We start from the raw sequence: 21,193 nt of genomic DNA on the forward strand, positions 1-21,193 counted from the left end.
TAATTGAGTACAATGTCCCTTTTTGGATGTACCTTACCAGAGACCTGCAGCAACTGGAAAGTCCCCTAAAGTACCTCACCAAGAGGATCAAAGGGCTCAAACAGATGCCATATGCTGCCCGGTTAAAGAAACTCCAGCTCTACTCAGTGGCATGCCGCCTGCTCAGAGGTGATCTGTGCCTGATGTATAAAGCCATGTCCAACCTGGAATTAATGGACATGCTGCACCTCAGAAAATCCAAATCGCATCGAGCTACGTGCTCGAGAGACTTGAACCTCAGCACTGAAATAAATAGGACATGCTGGAGGGACAGATTCATAACCCAGAGGCTCCCTTCACTCTGGAATAAAATCCCAGTCCAGCTTAGACAGAGTCCCTCATTGACTCTCTTCAAGAGGAATCTTGATGAGTGGCTGGGAGATCGTAGTTTACCCCGGGTATCACTTCTGTGTCACTGTTAGACAGAGGCACAGTATATTAACCTCGAAAAAGGACATAGCAAAATTAATTTAAAATGGGTGGTGAAAGCCAAACACACTCTGGCTAGGCTTATAAATGCCCTAGGGCAGATAGCCTCGTATGAACCTATGAACCTATAATCAAGTGTTCATAATAGTGAATGTTTTCAGTTCCTGTAAAAGTGGGAAACTCATTTTCACGCTTCTGCCAGAGTGACTTTGTGGGAGGTTGCTGAAGAAGAGGAATGGGAATTTGCACTTTTCCCACTATTTTGCCACCTCTGAGTTGGTATGAATAATCAGCAGAGGGTATGGGGATGCGGAGGGAGGTGGTATGAGTTTTTTTTTTTTAATTTTGGATTTTCTCTCCATTTTACAGTTTGATGTTTTTGTACTTCAGTGTATTTATGCATGTGTGTGTGTACATACACACACACACACACACACACACACACACACACACACACACACACACACACACACACACATAATGACTCAAATGAAAAAAGTATTAAGTCATGGTTAATCTACTAAAAAATTGTGTTTGTCTTTAATCAAGAACCATGTTACATCGAACAAAAAAAATGAACAAAAAAGGGAAACAGTTTCTTTTTCCAAATGATTAAAATAAAGTTAAAAAAAACACTTAACTACTAGATATAATTTGTCTGAATATTGGTACTTTTAAGAAAATGGTATTTAGTACCCTAATCTGTAGTTCTGGGGTTTGGAGCATACATTACTGGGTAAAGTAAAATTAGTTAGCACCCATCAGTATGGTTGGCAGGAGGGTTATCCTCACAATACCACTGTACTAGACAGACACAGACACATACTCACCACAGAGTGTCATACACAGTCACACATGTAAATCAAAAAAAAAATAATTACGTTACCTAGTCCTTACCCATAAACACTCATGCAGTTGTGCACACAATCATATACACCCACAAATATACATACTCAAACCCAGTGATAACTCTTTTACTAAAAATGTTTTTGCATTACTGCCTACTCCTAATTATCTTGTATTTGATATTCCAGTATTTAGCTACTTCACTGTTTAAGTGAGGCCAAATTTACCAATAGAAAATATATAAAATATGCTATATAATATGGATCTGCTTCATATAGAGGACTTCCCATTTCGTGGACTTGCAGATCATCGAGACCACATTGCCAAAAACTGAAATTAACAAACTCCTTAAACATCGTATTTTACCTCTGAGAAACTAACCACTTGTCCACCAACAATTAAAATAGAAATGGAAGCAAATTAAACCCAGCAAAGTGGGGGGCTTTGACCCCTTACCCCCCTAAATAAATATACCAACTCCAAAGTCTCACTATAGTGGAGTAAAATACGATGTTATGGGAATTTGTTATTTTAAGTTTTCTGCAATGTGGTCTCAATGATCTGCAAGTCAGCAAAATGGTAAGTCCACTAAATGAAGAGGATAGATATAGATATCTGTACTAACACACACACACATAATATATATATATATCTATATATATATATATATATATATATATATATATATATATATATATATATACACACACACACACATACATATATATATATATATATATATATATATATATGTGTGTGTGTATATATATATATATATGTGTGTGTGTGTGTGTGTGTATATATATATATATATATATATATATATATATATATGTATATGTGTGTGTGTATATATATATATATATATATATATATATATATATATATATATATGGGTCTACTACTAATGCCCGAAACGACGATTCCCCGACGGAAAACTCCCCGACGCCAGATGACCGACATCACACAAACCCGACAACGCAAAACACCGAACACCATTACACCGACACACGGAACGTAAACAACACGCGACACTACATAGCATACACACTAGCCCTGACCCAAACCCTAACCCTAAGGTCCGACACTGCTTCACCTACCTGCACCTAACCCTAACTCACTTAACCCACCCCTAGCCCAAGCTCCGACACTAACACACACATCACCTACCTGCACCCTAACCCTAACTCACTTAACCCTAGCCCAAGCTCCGACACTAACGCACACTTCACCTACCTGCACCCTAACCCTAACTCACTTAACCCACCCCTAGCCCAAGCTCCGACACTAACGCACACATCACCTACCTGCACCCTAACCCTAACTCACTTAACCCGTCCCTAAACTACAGTCCCTCACTAGCACACACTTACCTTACCCGAACCATACCTCCGACACGAACACACACTCACCTTTCCCACAGCCTAACCCGACATCCCACAATCTCGAGCACTTACCTGACCGCTCCTAACTCCGTCACCATCGCACACTTACCGTGTCACAATCGCACATTCCCTTGTCGGTCTTTCCGCTGTCGGCAAATCACCCTGTCAGTACACTTACCTGTCGGTCATCTGGCATCGGTGAGTTTTCCGTCGGGGAATCGTCGTTTCGGGCATTAGTAGTAGACCCATATATATATATAGACATGTATATGTAAAGAGAGAGTAGAAAGAGACAAGATAAAGAGAGTGTGTGAGTCATTGATATGCAGCTACTCATTCACCTTTTATTCTGTTAAGCCATTTCAAAGTTACTTTGGAACCAGGTGACTCACTGGGCCCATGACAATGAAATTTGTCTCAGATGGTGTGGCATCTTATCGCAGGAAACACGCACAATCACAGTTAGGCAGCATACTTGCTTATATGCAAATAAGAGATTTGAAGTAGCACTTCTTCATTTATAACATGTTTCTGGGATGTAGGAGGAGCTCATCTCCCACAAATTCAAATGGTCACAGGAAAACATGGAATACTGACCTCAGAATGAACCCGGCTGTGTATTAAATTGGAGAACTAAGCACCGTGCGACAGCATATTTATCTGTCTTGTATATGTATAGCTACATCTGTATTGCTGTCTAGCTGCCCATCTATCTACATGGATAGGTAGATGAGTAGACAGACAAGCACAGATATATAAGTAGATAGATGGACAGGTACACTGAGATTACATAGTTTTATAGATAGACTGCATATAGAGGTACATATAGAGGTTTTATTGCCTGTGGGCCTAGCAAAGCCTAATATTTCCTTTTGCAGCTGACCACCCTTACTTCATATCCATTGCCATCTGTCCAGTGTAGCTTGCTCATTTCCATTTAATACTTCACATTCATGTAAGTTTCTACAGCCTGTAGCATTGTGTAGCCATTAGGTCAGTTGTCCTCTACCATCCCATATCTTTCTTAATCAGACATGGCCTATAACATCTCACTACTGTCTGGTCCAAGCCATTGCCTGACCCTTTCATGCTGTAGGCAAGAGGAACCTGTATATTGCAGTCTGAGCAGCCTTTGTAATCCATCCAGCAGGTATGCCTTACAAAATAAACCAAGAATGAGCCCAGCAGTGTCAATGTCCACCAATAATAACAAGCAGGCACCGCTTTGGATACGTTCACTCACGATCAATTTATTCAACAAATGCAAAAAGTTAGATTGAGCGCTTTCTTCCCTTCCATAGGGATTTCATCAGAATCAAATTACTATCCAATTTCCTTCCTTGTATCCCCCTGTGATAATGATGTCATCATCAATTAAAACAATTTAAAAAAAAAATTTTTTTTAAAAATACAACATTTGAAGGGACATCCCTTTTAAACAACCCTATTTACAAAACAAGTTAAAAATTCAAACATTTAAAGTTCATTCCATTCCTAAAAAATACTAATATGTGTATAGTATTGCTTGAAACTAATGGTATATTATATATTTAATTAAGCGTGCTCTTGAATTTATCTTAGAAATACACAAAAATATGTGAATATAAACATATATATTTATGCCATATAAATATATATTTATACAATTGTATAAAAAATGTATTAAAAAGATATGTAAAAAACATGAATACTTTGTTCTTATTTTCCGCATTCCATTCCCTTAATTAATATAGGTTTTATTGAAATTATTTCGTTTAACCCAGGGGGCTGACTTGCTTGTAATTTTATTTGCCATCTTAATTCCCTTTCCTCAATATGGCTTTTATAGTCGCCCCCCCACTAGGGTTTTGTGACACTTTTTCTAAAATTGCAAATCTAAACTCTTTATATGCCACACAGCTAATAGAATGCCTATATAGGGCATTATTTACATTTTTAGTAGCTATTTGGTATGTATGTTCGTAAATCCTGTCCCACAATCTTCTCTCTGTCTTACCTACATAGAATGAGGGACAGGACTTACACATAGCCTATATAACTCCTATAGTCTGACAATGACCTTTTTCAAATCTAACCATGGTTTGTAAAGAATTATTGATGGTTACTTTCTCATCTAGGCAAATATATTTACATTGCGTACAGTGTCCACATTTGTTAGTGCCTTCTCTATTTTTGTTTTTCATGCCCTTCTCAAAAGTTTTTTTTTAAATTAGGGCCTACTTTATAAACAAAATTTGGTTTAGTACCACCAATGTTTCTCAACCTCTGATTATTCCTTAAAATAGCCCAATTCCTTTTCACTATTCTCTCTACCTCATATGTATTTTTTCCATATGGAACTACCATAGCTTTCTCAAATCTATTATTCTCTCTATCTATTGAACTTCTACCCACTTTAGTACTCTCTAAATTCCCTAACAATGGCTTATATTTTTTCCCCATTCACTTCTTACATAATTAAGATATTCATCCAATATTTTTCTTGGGTAACCTCTCTCTTGAAATAAGGTGACAACCCCCTTCAATTCTTTATCAATATCTTCAATATTTGAGGTCATTCTAGCTATTGTTATTAATTGCCTCTTTACTATACTGTTCTTTTGTTTAAAAGGGTGATCACTTGTATATTGTGAATAAGAATTACTAAAGGATGGTTTCCTATATACCTTACTTTTAAAACCCTTTTCATATTTCTCTATGTAAGTGTCTAAGTAATTTATTCCATTCTTATCATAGGTGTATGTAAATTTTAAAAATCTTGTACTGTCATTTAGATGTTGAATCAATTCCTTTATTAAATTCTCTGGTCCTTTCCATAAGATAAAGATGTTGTCTAAGAATCTCACATAAAAGTTCATATACTGAAAAAATCTACTTTGAAAGACACGGCTTTGTTCCCATTCCAGCAATACAAGGTTTGCAAATATAGGGGCACAGGACCCCCCATAGCAACCCCTTTGTATTGCCTATAATATTCTCCTTGAAATATTATAGAGTTATGCTCTAAAACTATTTCCATAAATTCCATGATTAGCTCCTTTTTAACATTATCTACTACAGTATTATTATGTAGACTGTCTGAGAATATTTCCAGCCCTTCCTGTTTTGGAATGGATGTAAAAAGATCTACCAGGTCTATGGTTATAAAAATTAATTCCTGATTCCACAAACACAAATCATTATGTATTCTACCCAGAAAGTCCCAAGAATCCTTAAGTATGTGCTCACCATTCACTATCGGTTGCTTTAGCCATCTATCTATAACCAAACCAAATGGGTAGGTTTTTGATCCACGACCATGCACTGTCGGTCTGAATAATAAATTGTCCAGGCCTTTATGAGTTTTAGGTATGCCAAATATAGTTGCTACTATTCGCTTTACTACTTTTAAATAATTATACAGATCACCAGAAATTCTGTGTTTCAAAAAATAACCTTCTAAATAAAACTCAATTCTTCTATGACTAATATTAATTTCATTCAATGAAGATGGTTGGTATGTATCTAAATCATTTAGAATTTCAAATATTTTTTGGGAGTATTCCATGGAATCATAAAAACCATACCTCCCCCCTTATCGGGTTGCATCATTCTGATTGTGTCATTTCCCCCTAAGCATTTTTAAAACTTCATTTTCTTTTTTACTTAGGTTATAATTCATTGACACATACTGTTCTTTACTTTTCAGCTTATAAATATCCTCTATAATGGCTTTTTCCAAAATATTAAGTGTTGGTTCTAATGGTGGGTTAAAAATACTTTTATTCCTGGGTTCTGTATTCCTTTCTCTCCTTTCATTTCGTATCTGTTCCTGAAACAAATATGCAAGATTCAATTGCCTCATTTACATTTTAAGCTCTATTATTATTTCCGTATAATCAAACTTTTTAGTCGGCACAAATTTCAAACCTTTCATACATAAATTAAAATGTTCTTTTGTCAACTCTAAACCTGCGTAGTTGTATGTATGGTATCCATTCATAGTGAATTTTATTCCATCCTGTACTATAATGTCTACCACCTCTACCTTTTGTTCCTGTTCCTGTTCTTTTTGTTCCATCCATTTTCTACCTGACCTCTGTCTTCTTCCAGTCCCACATCCCATTCTTGTCGATATTGAAAATGTTGGGGCTCATTAAAATCTCTATAGTTATATTCACTAAAGTAGGGTTTACCCTTGTTCCTTATGTATACTGTCCTTTATGATCATATCCCTTTCTCTGTATTCCTTACTTAACTTGTCAGTTTTAAACACATATGCCCTATTATTTTTGTATTCATTCAAATCTCTCTGCATTTTTTTACATTTTGTATTAAATATGTTGTTACACTTAAACTCAATATTTTCCATTTTCCTATAAAATAGATCTTTATTATCTATAAATACAAGATCATTTCTATTTTTTGTATCTAAAATCTCTGCTTTTTCAATGAGCACAATTAATTTCTTGTCATTATTTTTTATAATTTTCTCTATGGTAGTTCCATATGGAAAAAATACATATGAGGTAGAGAGAATAGTGAAAAGGAATTGGGCTATTTTAAGGAATAATCAGAGGTTGAGAAACATTGGTGGTACTAAACCAAATTTTGTTTATAAAGTAGGCCCTAATTTAAAAAAAACTTTTGAGAAGGGCATGAAAACCAAAAATAGAGAAGGCACTAACAAATGTGGACACTGTACGCAATGTAAATATATTTGCCTAGATGAGAAAGTAACCATCAATAATTCTTTACAAACCATGGTTAGATTTGAAAAAGGTCATTGTCAGACTATAGGAGTTATATAGGCTATGTGTAAGTCCTGTCCCTCATTCTATGTAGGTAAGACAGAGAGAAGATTGAGGGACAGGATTTACGAACATACATACCAAATAGCTACTAAAAATGTAAATAATGCCCTATATAGGCATTCTATTAGCTGTGTGGCATATAAAGAGTTTAGATTTGCAATTTTAGAAAAAGTGTCACAAAACCCTAGGGGGGCGAATATAGAAGCCATATTGAGGAAAGGGAATTAAGATGGCAAATAAAATTACAAGCAAGTCAGCCCCCCCGGGTTAAATGAAATAATTTCAATAAAACCTATATTAATTAAGAGAATGGAATGCGGAAAATAAGAACATAAAGCATTCATGTTTTTTTTACATATGTTTTTAATACATTTTTTATACAATTGTATAAATATATATTTATATGGCATAAATATATATGTTTATATTCACATATTTTTGTGTATTTCTAAGATAAATTCAAGAGCACGCTTAATTAAATATATAATATACTATTAGTTTCAAGCAATGCTATACACATATTAGTATTTTTTAGGAATGGAATGAACTTTAAATGTATGAATTTTTAACTTGTTTTGTAAATAGGGTTGTTTAAAAGGGATGTCCCTTCAAATGTTGTATTTTTAAAAAAAATTTTTTTTTAAAAATTGTTTTAATTGATGATGACATCATTATCACAGGGGGATATAAGGAGGGAAATTGGATAGTAATTTGATTCTGATGAAATCCCTATGGAAGGGAAGAAAGCGCCCAATCTAACTTTTTGTATTTGTTGAATAAATTGATTGTGAGTGAACGTATCCAAAGCGGTGCCTGCTTGTTATTTATGCCTTACAAAATGTTTGCATTATTATGCTGGAGGGTGAAATATGACTTGAATCTCTTAACTGAGTAGGTTTAATTTATTTTTGACCTCCCACATCTAGTACTGCTATGACTTACCCTGCAACAGGCTTGTAATCCTTTCGGATTTTAGCCCGGCACTGACATCTAATGGTTTGCTTTATGAAGGTAAGTTGCACCACAAAACCATGTATCTACATACATGATAAAAACGTACTAATCCAAATAACCACAGGGTCATTAGCACTCTAATTAACTTAAAGGATGAAAATATCCATTGGTTTAGGCCAGGGTACAGCCTGTGGAGGTATTATTCTGATTGTCTTTATTGATATCCACCTAAAAGACTTGGCCCAGGCAGGCTGTCAGTAAGAAATATTAAACATACAAATATTCTCCAGTACGAGTCTCATTTCTGGCCAATTCATGAGTCTTCCTTCTTAAAAATCTGCCATTGTTTTTTTCTGCCACTGCAGAGATTTCATAAGCACATGTACAGCCTTAGCCTCACAACCAACACTATGTCCTGTATCTGGAATTAAGCATTTATCAGACCTGGACTAGAAGATCACAAGCCATCCTCAGCCTCCCAATTCTGTCTCGTCTCAGTACTACCTATGCTTTGTAAAATCCTTGAAGAAATAATTTACAAACAACTTGACACTTAACTTAAAGAAACGCCACTTACATTTTTGGAAGCAGCATGGCTTTTGTGCGGGTAGAAGTACTACGACTGCTCTCTGGACACTCAGAGCAGACATCCTCACTAACATGGATAAAGGTAACCTCACTAGTGCAGTATTTATTGACCATACCTGGGCCTTTGACTTGTTTGACCACTCCATCATATTATCCTCCTTACATGATATCAGTTTAAGTTCTGAATGTAACCAGTTGTTCAAAGATTTCCTGACCAACCAAATTTTCCCGGTTAAAATTGGGGCCTGCATTATAAGATACAGCCTTTCTCTTTCAGGGGTTACTTGGGAATTAATTCTTGCAACAGTACTGTTCTCCATTTTTATAAATAAACTGCCGTTTGTCCTACTTCATCTAGAACTCATTTGTGCTGCTCAACTAGAATTTGGCTTTCTGTTATTTTCCATTGCCTTATAAAAAGATACTATAATCTCTTTCTAAAAAAATCTTGTCATTTCCTCTCCAGATCCCTTCAGTGTGAACATCCCTGCAGCACCTTGGAAAAGGTACACTGGCTACCCATTCAAGGAGGAGACGGCCTGGTTCTTGGCTCCATTTTCTTCAGACACACTACCACTCTCCACGAGACTAACTAGATACAACCCACACTACAATTTAAGAAGCCAATTCATTAATGGCCCAATTGTCATACGTTTATCCACTAAATTTCATTCCACAGCCATTAAACTGTTGCAATCACTGTTAAATGATCTTAATGAAATCAGAGACTACAGACAGTTCAAATTTCAGTTTAGACAGTATTTTGGTTGCACTATTACATTTATCCAAGACAACCATGGTTACTTAATTTTCTTACCTGTCCAGTATATAACATCATACCATCAGCTTCTCTGTTGGACCTATCCATGCCCCCTTCTCCTGTTATTAGCTCTTCTATTGCAGCTCTTATTATTCTGCATTTTCTGCTCTCTTCACTGCTAAAATTTCTCCCCATACTTATATTCTATCTCCATTCTTTTAGCTGGATCAAATTTACCTCACCTACAACACATGTATTATACATTGTACCTATAACACATGTATTATGCATTGCACCTATAACACATGTATTATGCATTGCACCTATAACACATGTATTATGCATTGCACCTATAACACATGTAGTATGCATTGCACCTATAACACATGCATTATGCATTGCACCTATAACACATGCATTATGCATTGCACCTATAACACATGCATTATGCATTGTATACTCCTGATCTTCCTCCTTTTTAAACCTTCTTGTAAATATGTGTGCATTTTTTACATCTTTGTGATGTCACTATACTGTATAATTTGTTATACCTTTCATCTTACTTTACCATTGTTACTGTGTATATAACCTGGGCTGAAACTACTAATGGTCAGATTTGATCAGTGTTGTACCTCAGCAAACAAAATAAAGTAAGTAAACTTATTGCTTCTTTCTGCATGGGCTTGCTGTCTCTGTGCTTCATTTTCTTCTACTTTTAGCACACTGTACTTGTCCACTGAAGACTGCCAGCTGTACCTCTTTTCTTTCATTATTATTTTTATTTATTTATTTTGACATAGCATCATAGCTGTCATCTTCTTTACTCAAGAATCAGGAACAGTGGCTAAAACTAATGAAGAATCAAGGGCCAGTATCAAGAACATATTTTAAATAATATGTTAAATAAAGTAACGGCAGAGCAATAAGCTTCAAAGACTTCTCACAGTAACAGTTTGTCACGAAAAATATATTTATCATCCACCAAAACAGGTAACTGCAATACTCAACTGTTTATAATAAAGCAAACTCACGTAAGCAATAAAATGAATTTATTTGTAAAAACAGCAAGCGCTTTCACCACTGAGGCTTCTTCAGGCTATCAAAATATATTCAAAGTGCGTACTTGTATGCAATTAATTTGATGACATCATTTCCTCTCCCATTTTATTAACTATTTAAATTAAATATTTATTAAATATAATTAATCGTATTTTAAATTATGAATAGTCAACTCTATAAGAAAGACATTCTTCATATATAACGAATTAAAATATATGTATATAAGCAATCGCTTTCATGTTCTCTGAATTTTTTGTTAGCGCTATTTAAATACATCAGTTTATACAATAAATATATCATCACATATTATTAATATGTGCACAATAATATAAAACATTTTTATTCAAGTAATTATTAAAATTACAAAAACACATAAATGTCAACCATAAACTTGCAATATGTTTATGTATTAAAAATGCTTTTCATATAAAATGCCATAGTTCAAAATTGCTTCTAACTATTATAATGGCAGATTAGTCCTACTACAATGTATTAATATATCATTTTATTTAAATCTTTAATGCATCATTTCCTAAGTGGTCTGTTCTTCAAAACCGGCTTGATGGAAACTCTATCATTTAAGCCAGGTTGACAATCAGGCCTTAGCCTTTTTAATCCATCTGCTTTCAATTTCTTCTGTTCTATTCCTAACATCACCTCTTCTATCATTGGGAATATTAACTTGTATAACTTGGAACTTAAAATTATGTTCTGATGAATTACTACATATATGTTTTGATAAAGCACTTCTCATAGATTTATTGCTGATATCATAAATATGTTCTCTAATTCTATCTTTAAGTCTACGGTCGGTTTTGCCTACATAAAATGCAGCACATACCATGCATGTAGCTAGATAGACAAGATGTTCAGTACAACAATTAGCATCTACCTTAAAAGTGAATTCTCTGGTTGTGACCGGATGTACAAACTTATTAGATTTAATAATAAATTTACAAAAATTAGATTTCATGCAAGGTTTGGTACCATAATTTCAATGTGAATCAGTTGGCCTGGTTTTTAATCTATTAGGACCACATAACATCCTATAAAGATTCATCTTATTTCGATAAGTAAATGAGGGATGATCACCTATAATACTATAAATCTCATGGTTCACGGTCAAAATGTCCCAATATTTCATATATGTCTCCCTTACCTGTTTAACATCTTGTGTATAATAAATACACACTTTAAGCTCATCTGCACTCCTTTTACTACTGTTAGAAGCTAACGAACCATCAAAATTATTTCGTTCTGAAAAATATGGACTTGCTATATTTAACCGTAAATTATCTAAATCTAAGAAACCTTCCATCATCTCCTTAGATGTATATGATCTTTCCTCAAGTTTTTAATTCTAAAATTCCATTTCTAAATCCTGTTTCCGATGAATGCAAGCAAGATAGCAGCTATTTTTTTCCCATATTTTAAATAATACCGTTGTTCAGCTGGAAAGTTAGCAGAACAGGTTTGAATCAACACTTGTTTTCTGAAGAATAAGAAGTGTGAAACTAATGTTTTACATTATTGACTGACTGTAATCATCAGTGATTTAGCAGAAAGTCATTTTATGAAGGGCAAAGACATGAGGCAAAATAATAGACATTCTGTAAAGTCAGGAACAGTTGAGAGCTATGCATAGTATCATTACTTTCAGTTTGGCCCGGTGCATAGGTCTCAACCTCTAGCAATGTGTGACAAACAGTCAAAATGTGGAACACCCATTTTCACACTACGCGAAAGCCCACCATTTCCATGGGACCTGGTTGAAGTGTGCTTTCTGCCAGAAGTACTAAGTTAGTGAATACCGTACATTTTTAAAATTCAGTAGGACACATGTCAAATAAAACAAAGTCAGCAGAAACCATTGATAAAATGCGACATACTCAGTGGCTGGTGCCAGGTCTGCTGTACCAATTCACTATGAATGGTATTAGACTAGGGTCATACTCTGCAGAAACAATAATGTTAAATCTGCCACTGAATATTGTGTTGAGATCCAATGGCAGGAAATTCTGCAATTATATTAACGGAGCATCATTTCCATTTGGACCATGATTGCCTAATATTTCTTATACTGCTGCCTTTTCATACCACTCATCTGTCCAGATTTTTACCTCATATTTTCATCTGTTCCTTATAAATTTGTGTTTTTCTGGCTAATCATTGAGGATTGAAGTCAGTAAATAATAATAAATAATGACAGACATTTCAGTTTAAGACTTCATATCCTTCAGAAAATACACAGTAATGCAAAACCATTAACTTAAATAGTGACAGAATAAGATAATGTAAAGTAACATGCATTTGATAATGTAAAGTAACATGCATTTTCAAGTAAACTAAGTCAATATATTTACACTTATTGTCATTATTTCCTCAATGTAACTAACCATTTTTTCTCCCCAAATGGCAAGTTGGTAAGTTTTATGAAGGACAGAACAACATTCTGATCTAAAATCATGGACAGCTGAGAAGCACGAGTAACATACTATGTTGCGAGCTTCCTGTTTGAAGTCGATTATTGTCACTAAGTGGTATAAATTTTACCAAGGTGTCCTACATTAATCAAAAACAATCAAGAGGAACGGCGATTCCTCTTCAGCATAAATTTGACATTAGGAAGGAAATCAGACAGTGTAGCGAAAACTCATGTAGATGTCCACAAAATGTATGAGATCTCCACCAGAAAACCTACACTTTAAAAAAAAAAATACCGCTGGCTGCCAACACCTGCGGTACAGCGATTTTCATGTTCTAGTTTTCATTACGTAATTTGCGGAGAGGTTGCACATGTGACTGATACTGTTATTTCTACCAAGAATGCAGAACTGGAATGCAGTTGGCTGTAAGCAAGTACGGAAAAGCAAGCATCCAATAGGTAGTGTTTTTTTTTTTTAATTAACGTCCATACAGACCTATTGCTGGTGACTTGACTCCTTCCTCATTTGGATGTGGATGTCAAAACACAAAGCAGAGCAATGGCTGCTCATTACGGAACAGTGGAACATTCAGCTTAATCGATCACAAATGCGGAATGTTCCGCACAATCCGGAGCACATGGCTGCTCAGGCCTGGTGCTTCTCGCACTAGGGTGGCCTTCTATAAGCCCTTTCTCACCCTAGAATTGTATTTCCTGTATCTGTTTTAATCAGAAGAAACTTCAGGGTCACCATCCTTCTCTGATAAGTGGGTTATATTTATATTGCAAGTTGGGTGGCAGAAAGAAGGACTAGCCCAAGATCCAATGAAACTCCATGTGGCAGTTGGCCTGCACTGGTGTTGTGACCATATTTTTTTCATACTGGCATCCATTTTGTAGGCCTCTGTATGCTACGAGATGTGGTCTGGGCCATAAAGTGATGATGTCCCAATAACCACTCATATGCTTGGTCTGGCTTGCTCTTCTTAGCTTCATTCTCCACTGGGACTTCAAAAACAACCTGACCCTCCTCCCCATCAGCACATTGTCCCACTTCCTTCTACAGGAGATAGGCATGCAGACAAAGGCTTGTCTCTCCTTCCTGTCCCCATTGTTAGAAGGAATTCACAGGCTGAAGCAACAGCATGGATTTCTTAAAGTAGAATTATTTCAGACATTATGCTGCTACTACCGCTGTACAAGTTAAGCTAGGAAAATATAACTATGCTCTGCTGAATAACGAATATTCTTAGACACATGCTACTGTAACTGTGTTCTCTTGTTAGATACAGGCTATTATCAAGCATGTTATCAGGCAGTACAGGCAATTCTAGTCATGTGATTATATAACTCCACTTAAGAAATTCTTAATATTGGAAACTTTATGTGAAAGTGTCAGGGGAGGTGACTTTAAAAATAAAACAGAAAAGAGTGAACTTAAATGGTTTATAGAGTTTCACACTACCTGGGCTGAATGACTATGGACCACTCAAGCCCATTCTGAAGTGTTGTCCACTGTTTCACTGAGGTGATAAGTCAGTTTTAAGGACCATTTGCACTCTGATAGGATGTTTCATTTAATAACATGATTGTTTTGTTTTCTCATGAATGGGGAGAGGTGTATGTTGTTTTTGATTGGATGTCATGTGAACCATCATGTACAATGAATCGTTCTTATTGGATGTACCTGTGACGAATGGGGAGAGACAGGCAAAGGCTGGCAGCCTAGTCAAATAGAATTTAATACATAATTCTATCATTTGTATAAAACATGTAAAATACTGGCATGTTTTCTTGAATGAGAAAGAAATGAAATATGAGCTTCAAGATTGTTACAGCATTGCCCCCTTGCTGTAAAGAAAAACTAAGTCAAGCCTTTCAAATTTGTCTTTTGAAATTGAAATGATTTTATGATGACATTCTTTGATCTTTAAAGTTGGTTCCGGTCAGGCTGGCTGAAGACATTCTGTCTATTGTGTTAACTAAGGACTAATTGTTAGAGTGTATATGTGAAATGCCTTTTAGTTTTGTATTCTCCTGTGCAGGTGTTAGCTTACTGAATAATGAAGTTTCTATTAGCCTGGGAACTCAGAGCAGGTGTCAAGATGATGCAATATGAATACTGGGAAAACCTAAGTGTCAAAAATTATGTAATCTGGGGAGGACCCAGAGATGTGTTTGTTAGTAATGTTTAAATACTGTTTCTCACAAGAGACTGAGAGCATTTTGATCTGGATATCCAACTTACCAGCACTCTGCCTTATGCTCACATGTAAGTTTTAGCACTGTGATTTCTTGTAGGAATAGTTAAAGCTAGTAAAGATTAATTAGGTCTTTTTCTTTGAAATCAGACCTGTCCTACTGTATTATTTTAAGTTTCTGTGTGATCTGTGAACTCTTATATATCTCTGTGGTGTAGCAGTTTTGTCTTGTGTTTTAATTATTTATTATTAAATATTTTTAAAACCTTTTACCTGTGGCTGATTTGTGTAGAGATAAGTTCTAGAGTACATTGCATATTTATAGAGGTTATTGTAATAGGCCACTCTAAAGTAAGCCTTGACTGTTAGTCATACCACCATTGGATAATAATATTGCACAGTAATAATTGGACACCCTTTTAAGGGCCTTTTACTAGCTGATATTATTAACTGGGTGGTGGCAGTAATTACTACCGTATAGTCTGGGTAAAGTGGCACAGCTGGAGAATCTGTGTCAGCCTTTCCCAGGAGTGTCTGTGAAGTTGTATAAATACTTATCTCAGCCCCAGACTGACTGTGATCTCTGTGTGCACTTAAGGGAAATTGTACTTTACTGTGTGTATTAGTTATCCTTTCCTCTTCTATGAAACAACCTCCCTGGTGTTAGTGGTGAGGATTGAGGCTCCTTGATTGTTGGGCCAGGGCATGGTTGTCACAGTACCATTTTACTTCCACTATTCAGATGACCTGATATCACACAAGCTCATTCTGAAGTCTCATCTGCTGTTTCATTGATGTGATAGGTTAGTGTTCAAGGACCTCTGTACTCTGATAGGAGGTCTCATTTAATAATCTGCTTGGTTTATCTTCTTATGAAAGATGTGTGTCTTTTTTTTTCTGATTGGATGACATATACAATAACTAGTTTTTATTGGATGGCATGTAAAATAACTAGTTTTTATTGGATGTACGGTTTTATTTCTGCCATTCAAATAGTTGTATGTTTTCACTGATTGTAGGTGTGATGAAGCGGTGAACAGCTGTGAAAGCACTTACCTTGTTTTTAACCTTTTAATAAGATTTCTTCATGCTGTGGTAGTCAGAGCTTTGTGATTTCTTCTGTGGTGTATATTTGATAACCCCAACTTTTGTTTTATCGGTAGCCTCTTTTCCTTGTTGTACGCTTAATGAGATTAAGTCAGCAAACACAAATTCAGAAAAGTATATATATTAAAAAAAAAAAATATATATATATATATATATATATATATATATATATATATATATATATATATATAAATAATTTGTCTAATCATTCACGTAACTCTGTACAATTTATTAAGGCATATCACCTTTTATTTAGATTTCAGAGAAAATAAATAATTTAAGTCTTTCCAAACTTAGACATTTGAAATGTACTGACAGTTTGTTTTCTTATATCTCCTGTATTTTCCCATGTTGCATACTTACTGTGTCTAAAGGAGGGAATATATAACCATGTGTAGCATGCTTTTTCTACATACTTAACTAACAAATTCTAGAAGTCTTTAATTCTTTCACTGTTCATATAGTCTTTAAACATTTGTCTAAACTTTGTCTGTTTAGCCCACACATGAAAACAAGTAGAAAGAAAAGTTGACTACTAACCACTCAGATTGTCACCACCCCACAACCCAGCCACTCCACTGGCACCTGGGATACTAATCAAACCTGGGGTCACAGGGGCCAGAAGTGGGAGATCTCTCTCTCTGTCTCTGGGCCACTGATCTAGCTTCATGTTCTACTCAGTTAAATCAAATAATGTTGTATTATAAGAAATGACTAAAGTCAAGTCAGACATAAACAAGTGACTTGTATTTTAGGTTATCTCTCTAAACATATCATTAAACTGAAGTTAAATAGTACTTACTATGGAAAGGTTGGAGTAGTCCAGGGCATTATCTCTGTACACCAATATCCATGTAGATCACTAAATACGATTGTTATAGTAAAATTCAAAAGAATGGGGTGTCTTTGTTTTGAGGACTACTGTAAACAGCTTAGGGAAATGACTAGTTCTGCTAATTAAAGATCACGTCCAAAAAATATGTTTCTTTTTATCAAAAGAGATACCTGTAAATGGATTGCATCTTGTTTTTTGTCATCACATCTTCATAATAAAAGGAAGCATTTTAATGGCTTTTTAACTGTAAATTAATTTTAAAAAGTCCTTAGAATGCAGGGAACTGAAATGTGAACTCCTGCTGTTCCATTCTGTTGATGGGGACCTTCTGATCTTAGAGAAGCAATTGGTTTAATGAAGGATGTAGAATATTGTAGTGTATGGAACCGTGGTCCTAAATATAGAGTAAACAGAAATCAAACAAAGATAAGAGATTTATAACTCAAAGATTTTTGCATTATGGAATGGTATACTTGTTTATGTTGGAAGTTCTTGTTCGATGTCAGTCTTCAAAAAAGGTTGGAAGATTATATGGTGGAAATAAATATAAATATGAAGTTACAGAATGTACAATACTTAATGTCAATTAAATCTGTCTGTAGTTGAATTAAATTATGAAACTATGAAACAATTGTGATGTGTTAATGTCACATTGAAAGTAACTATTCTTACTGCAGAGTCAGAAGGCCTGACAGACTGTTAATTTGTTAGTTTGGCAGTTAATTAAATGTATGCAATTGCATAGAAGTTAATTAAATAAGTAATTAAGGCTTATCCAGAGAATCAAATCAGTACATTCTGCTTGGACATACTGATTGAGTCAAGATAGTAGCATACATTCATGTTTCAGTTCTGTTTATATGCAGAACTCTATATAATCAATTAACTGCTACGGATCCATTAAGACAATTCTTTTTGCCATCGAGACATGATCACAACAATGAAGATGCAGTCTGCTTACAGGTATCCCATTCTCTTAAAAAAATCTTTGGATGTGATCTTTAACTCCAGATCATGTGTGGGCAGATGGCGATCAAGTTACCAAGGAAACTATGAAGTGTGATGCAAAGAAAATGAGATGTCTTGGCAATTACAAATTAAATAATAGATTAGCACCTTATAGTAATGTTGTCAGCACCTTCACATTGCAAATAAATATTATTTTGTTTTTATTCTTTTATAGCACTGGATGCAGGAAAGGTTGGACTTGTATTGTCCTATGCCGTCTCAATCATGGGAATGTTCCAGTGGGGAGTCAGACAAAGTGCTGCAGTTGAAAATTTGGTAAATTTGAAAGTTATTTTTTTTATCTTCTTACTCTGCACTTTATCAAATGAAGTGAATATGGTGAAGCACTTTTTTTTTTTTTTTTGGTAAAGAGTTCCATGGGAAAATATCGTGTTTCAGACATAATCTGTCAGCAAAAGATAAAAAAATCATTGAATTTCAAATACTATAATCTACTCATTTTTGACATGTTGTCCACGTTATTTTAAGTCTGTTCTCAATAATTTCATTATTCCACTCCATGGATCAGCTCAGTAATGGTAATTATTCGGTTTGTGTACTAACTATTCTTACACGCAGTAAAGGTCTCTGCTATTTCTGTTGGTTGGTTTTTCTGTGGTTCTAACTTCTTTATAATGCAAAAGAATGTCTGTATTTTCTTATTTATGAACAAATTCATCAGCAGAGAGACTATAGTTTTATATTCATAAATATTCCAAGGCCAGTGAATCCCATAACCATTCTCATCATACCAGTAGCCTTCCTTCGGCAGCACCTCCTTTCTCCATGAGGGCCAGACTAGTCAATCCTGGAGTAAATTCGTGGACATTCATCTGTTTTATGTTTAAAGGAAGATAATGAGCTGCACTGCTTAGCGTGCAGGAGGTGCTTGGCAATAAACCTGTCTCTCCACCACATTTTAATTATCTGCTGATCAAGATTTAGTTCCTTGGTTCTAGTATTGATGGAGATATTGGATGCAGAGAGAAACAATAGGTCCAAGACAGGCAGATCTCTAATATAGCAATGCATGCAACAAGATCCCTTAGGGAGGGAGCTTCTAATCTCTCTTGGTAGCTCAGGAACTATAAAGCTTTGGGGTCTTTCTAATTGTTTCATATATTTAGTAATATGCTTCCCAAAGGATGTGTTGTACTTGATAATTAGCCTGATCAGTACTTGAGTACAAGGGATGATTACTCTTTACATATTGATTATATTCTTTTGGCAGTTAGCTGTGCTAAATAAAAGGATTCCTTAAACCATTGTTACACGATGGTCAAAAGAGCGGGATCTATCAACCCAAGTACCTAGATCCCTAGCTACATTTTAATTTTGTAAAGGTCTGTTTTCTACACAGTATGATGAAAGGAGAGGGTGTCTAACAAAAGTTATTATACTACACTTTATAGCATTTAGTTTGAGCCCATTTTTGGTGTACCAAGATTTTACTAGGTCAAGTTTATTCTGAGGGTTTGGGTGTCTTAGCTTGACTTAACAACAATGTCCAGTTTGCAATCATCCACAAACTTTTTTTAGCGAGAGGTCTTGGTCATCTGCTTAGAAATCTGAAAAATAAATACCAAGAAGGAATGGTCCCAGCACCAAGCCCTGAGGGATATCATTGGTCACTTTTATACTTTATGATGCAGTACCTGTAACTCACACTTTGTGGTTTCTGTCTTTCAGCCATTCTTCTAGCCATCCTACCACATATGAGTCGATTTTTAAAACATGTATAATTTGTATGATGCCTGCATGGGGAGTGGTGTCATAAGACTTAGGCAGGTCAAGATGTGTTACATGCACTGCATGGCCACCATCTACACCCTCCATAACCCCTTTAGAGAAATTTATTTATTTTATTTTTATTTATTTTACATTTGTTGACCGGGATAGTCCGACTGGATGCATGTCCATTTTCAGCGGAGGCCCGGGGAGAAAAGCTCTAAGGAATAACAAATCCAACATAACATGTCACATATTACAGATAGATTATTTACAGAGATTAGATGAGCAGACAATATAAATCACATATAGAATATTTACAGTGATTAGAAGAGCAAACATTATAACTGTTCCTCAGGTAAAGTTATTCAACAAGTGAAAATTTGATTAAATTACATAGTTGGCTACATAGCAGATTTACACATTCCAGAGAAAAGTTAACCAGGCTTGATACAGTCGCATAGCCAGTTTGTTCCCAGGTGGTGTTTGAACCTAGTTTTAAACTGAAGAAAGTAAGGTAATATCAGCTGGTAGAGAGTTCCATGATCTACCTACTGAATTTATGAAGAGAGTCACCGGCTGAGTTATTAGTTTTACATATCTGAATAAGGAGTCTGTTGAAGGAGCGCAACAATCTAGGATTATTATAGAAGGTGACAAGAATTTTTAGTGCAGGGGTATTGTTAGGGTTGTATATGATTTTATGGGCCATAACCAATTGGTTATATATGATGCGACTGGGTAGTTCAAACCATCCAAGCTGGATTAGATTAATGCAGTGATGTCTCCTAAAAGACAGCCCAGTGGCAAACCTGGCAATGTGGTTATAACAGATTGAGAGTTTGTTCAAGACAGTCCAGTTAACATTAGAGGGAAGAGGGGATGCATGCAGAAGAGTAGAGAGAATGTGAGATCGAGCTATGGCAACTTTGGGTTAGGAAGGCTTTTATTCTGTAAAGTGACCCTAACTTTTTATTGATGGCTTTGATCAATTGGTTGACATGTAGGTCAAATTTTAGATTATTATCTATAATGA

General features: G+C 35.3%; 1 protein-coding gene across 3 annotated transcripts in view; it reads left to right on the top strand.

Moving 5' to 3' along the window:
• ABCC4 (ATP binding cassette subfamily C member 4) overlaps window positions 1–21,193 on the top strand; it is a 2,616,332-nt gene that overhangs the window by 2,211,393 nt on the left and 383,746 nt on the right. For all 3 annotated transcript variants that reach the window (XM_044072995.1, XM_044072997.1, XM_044072996.1), the window contains one exon: window positions 18,605–18,705. In XM_044072995.1, coding sequence (XP_043928930.1) covers window positions 18,605–18,705 — 101 coding nt within the window. The remainder of the gene's footprint in view (window positions 1–18,604; window positions 18,706–21,193) is intronic.

This window comes from Protopterus annectens, chromosome 5.part1 (assembly GCF_019279795.1).
Source record: "Protopterus annectens isolate FY-2018-M chromosome 5.part1, PAN1.0, whole genome shotgun sequence".
Classification (NCBI taxonomy): domain Eukaryota; kingdom Metazoa; phylum Chordata; order Ceratodontiformes; family Protopteridae; genus Protopterus; species Protopterus annectens.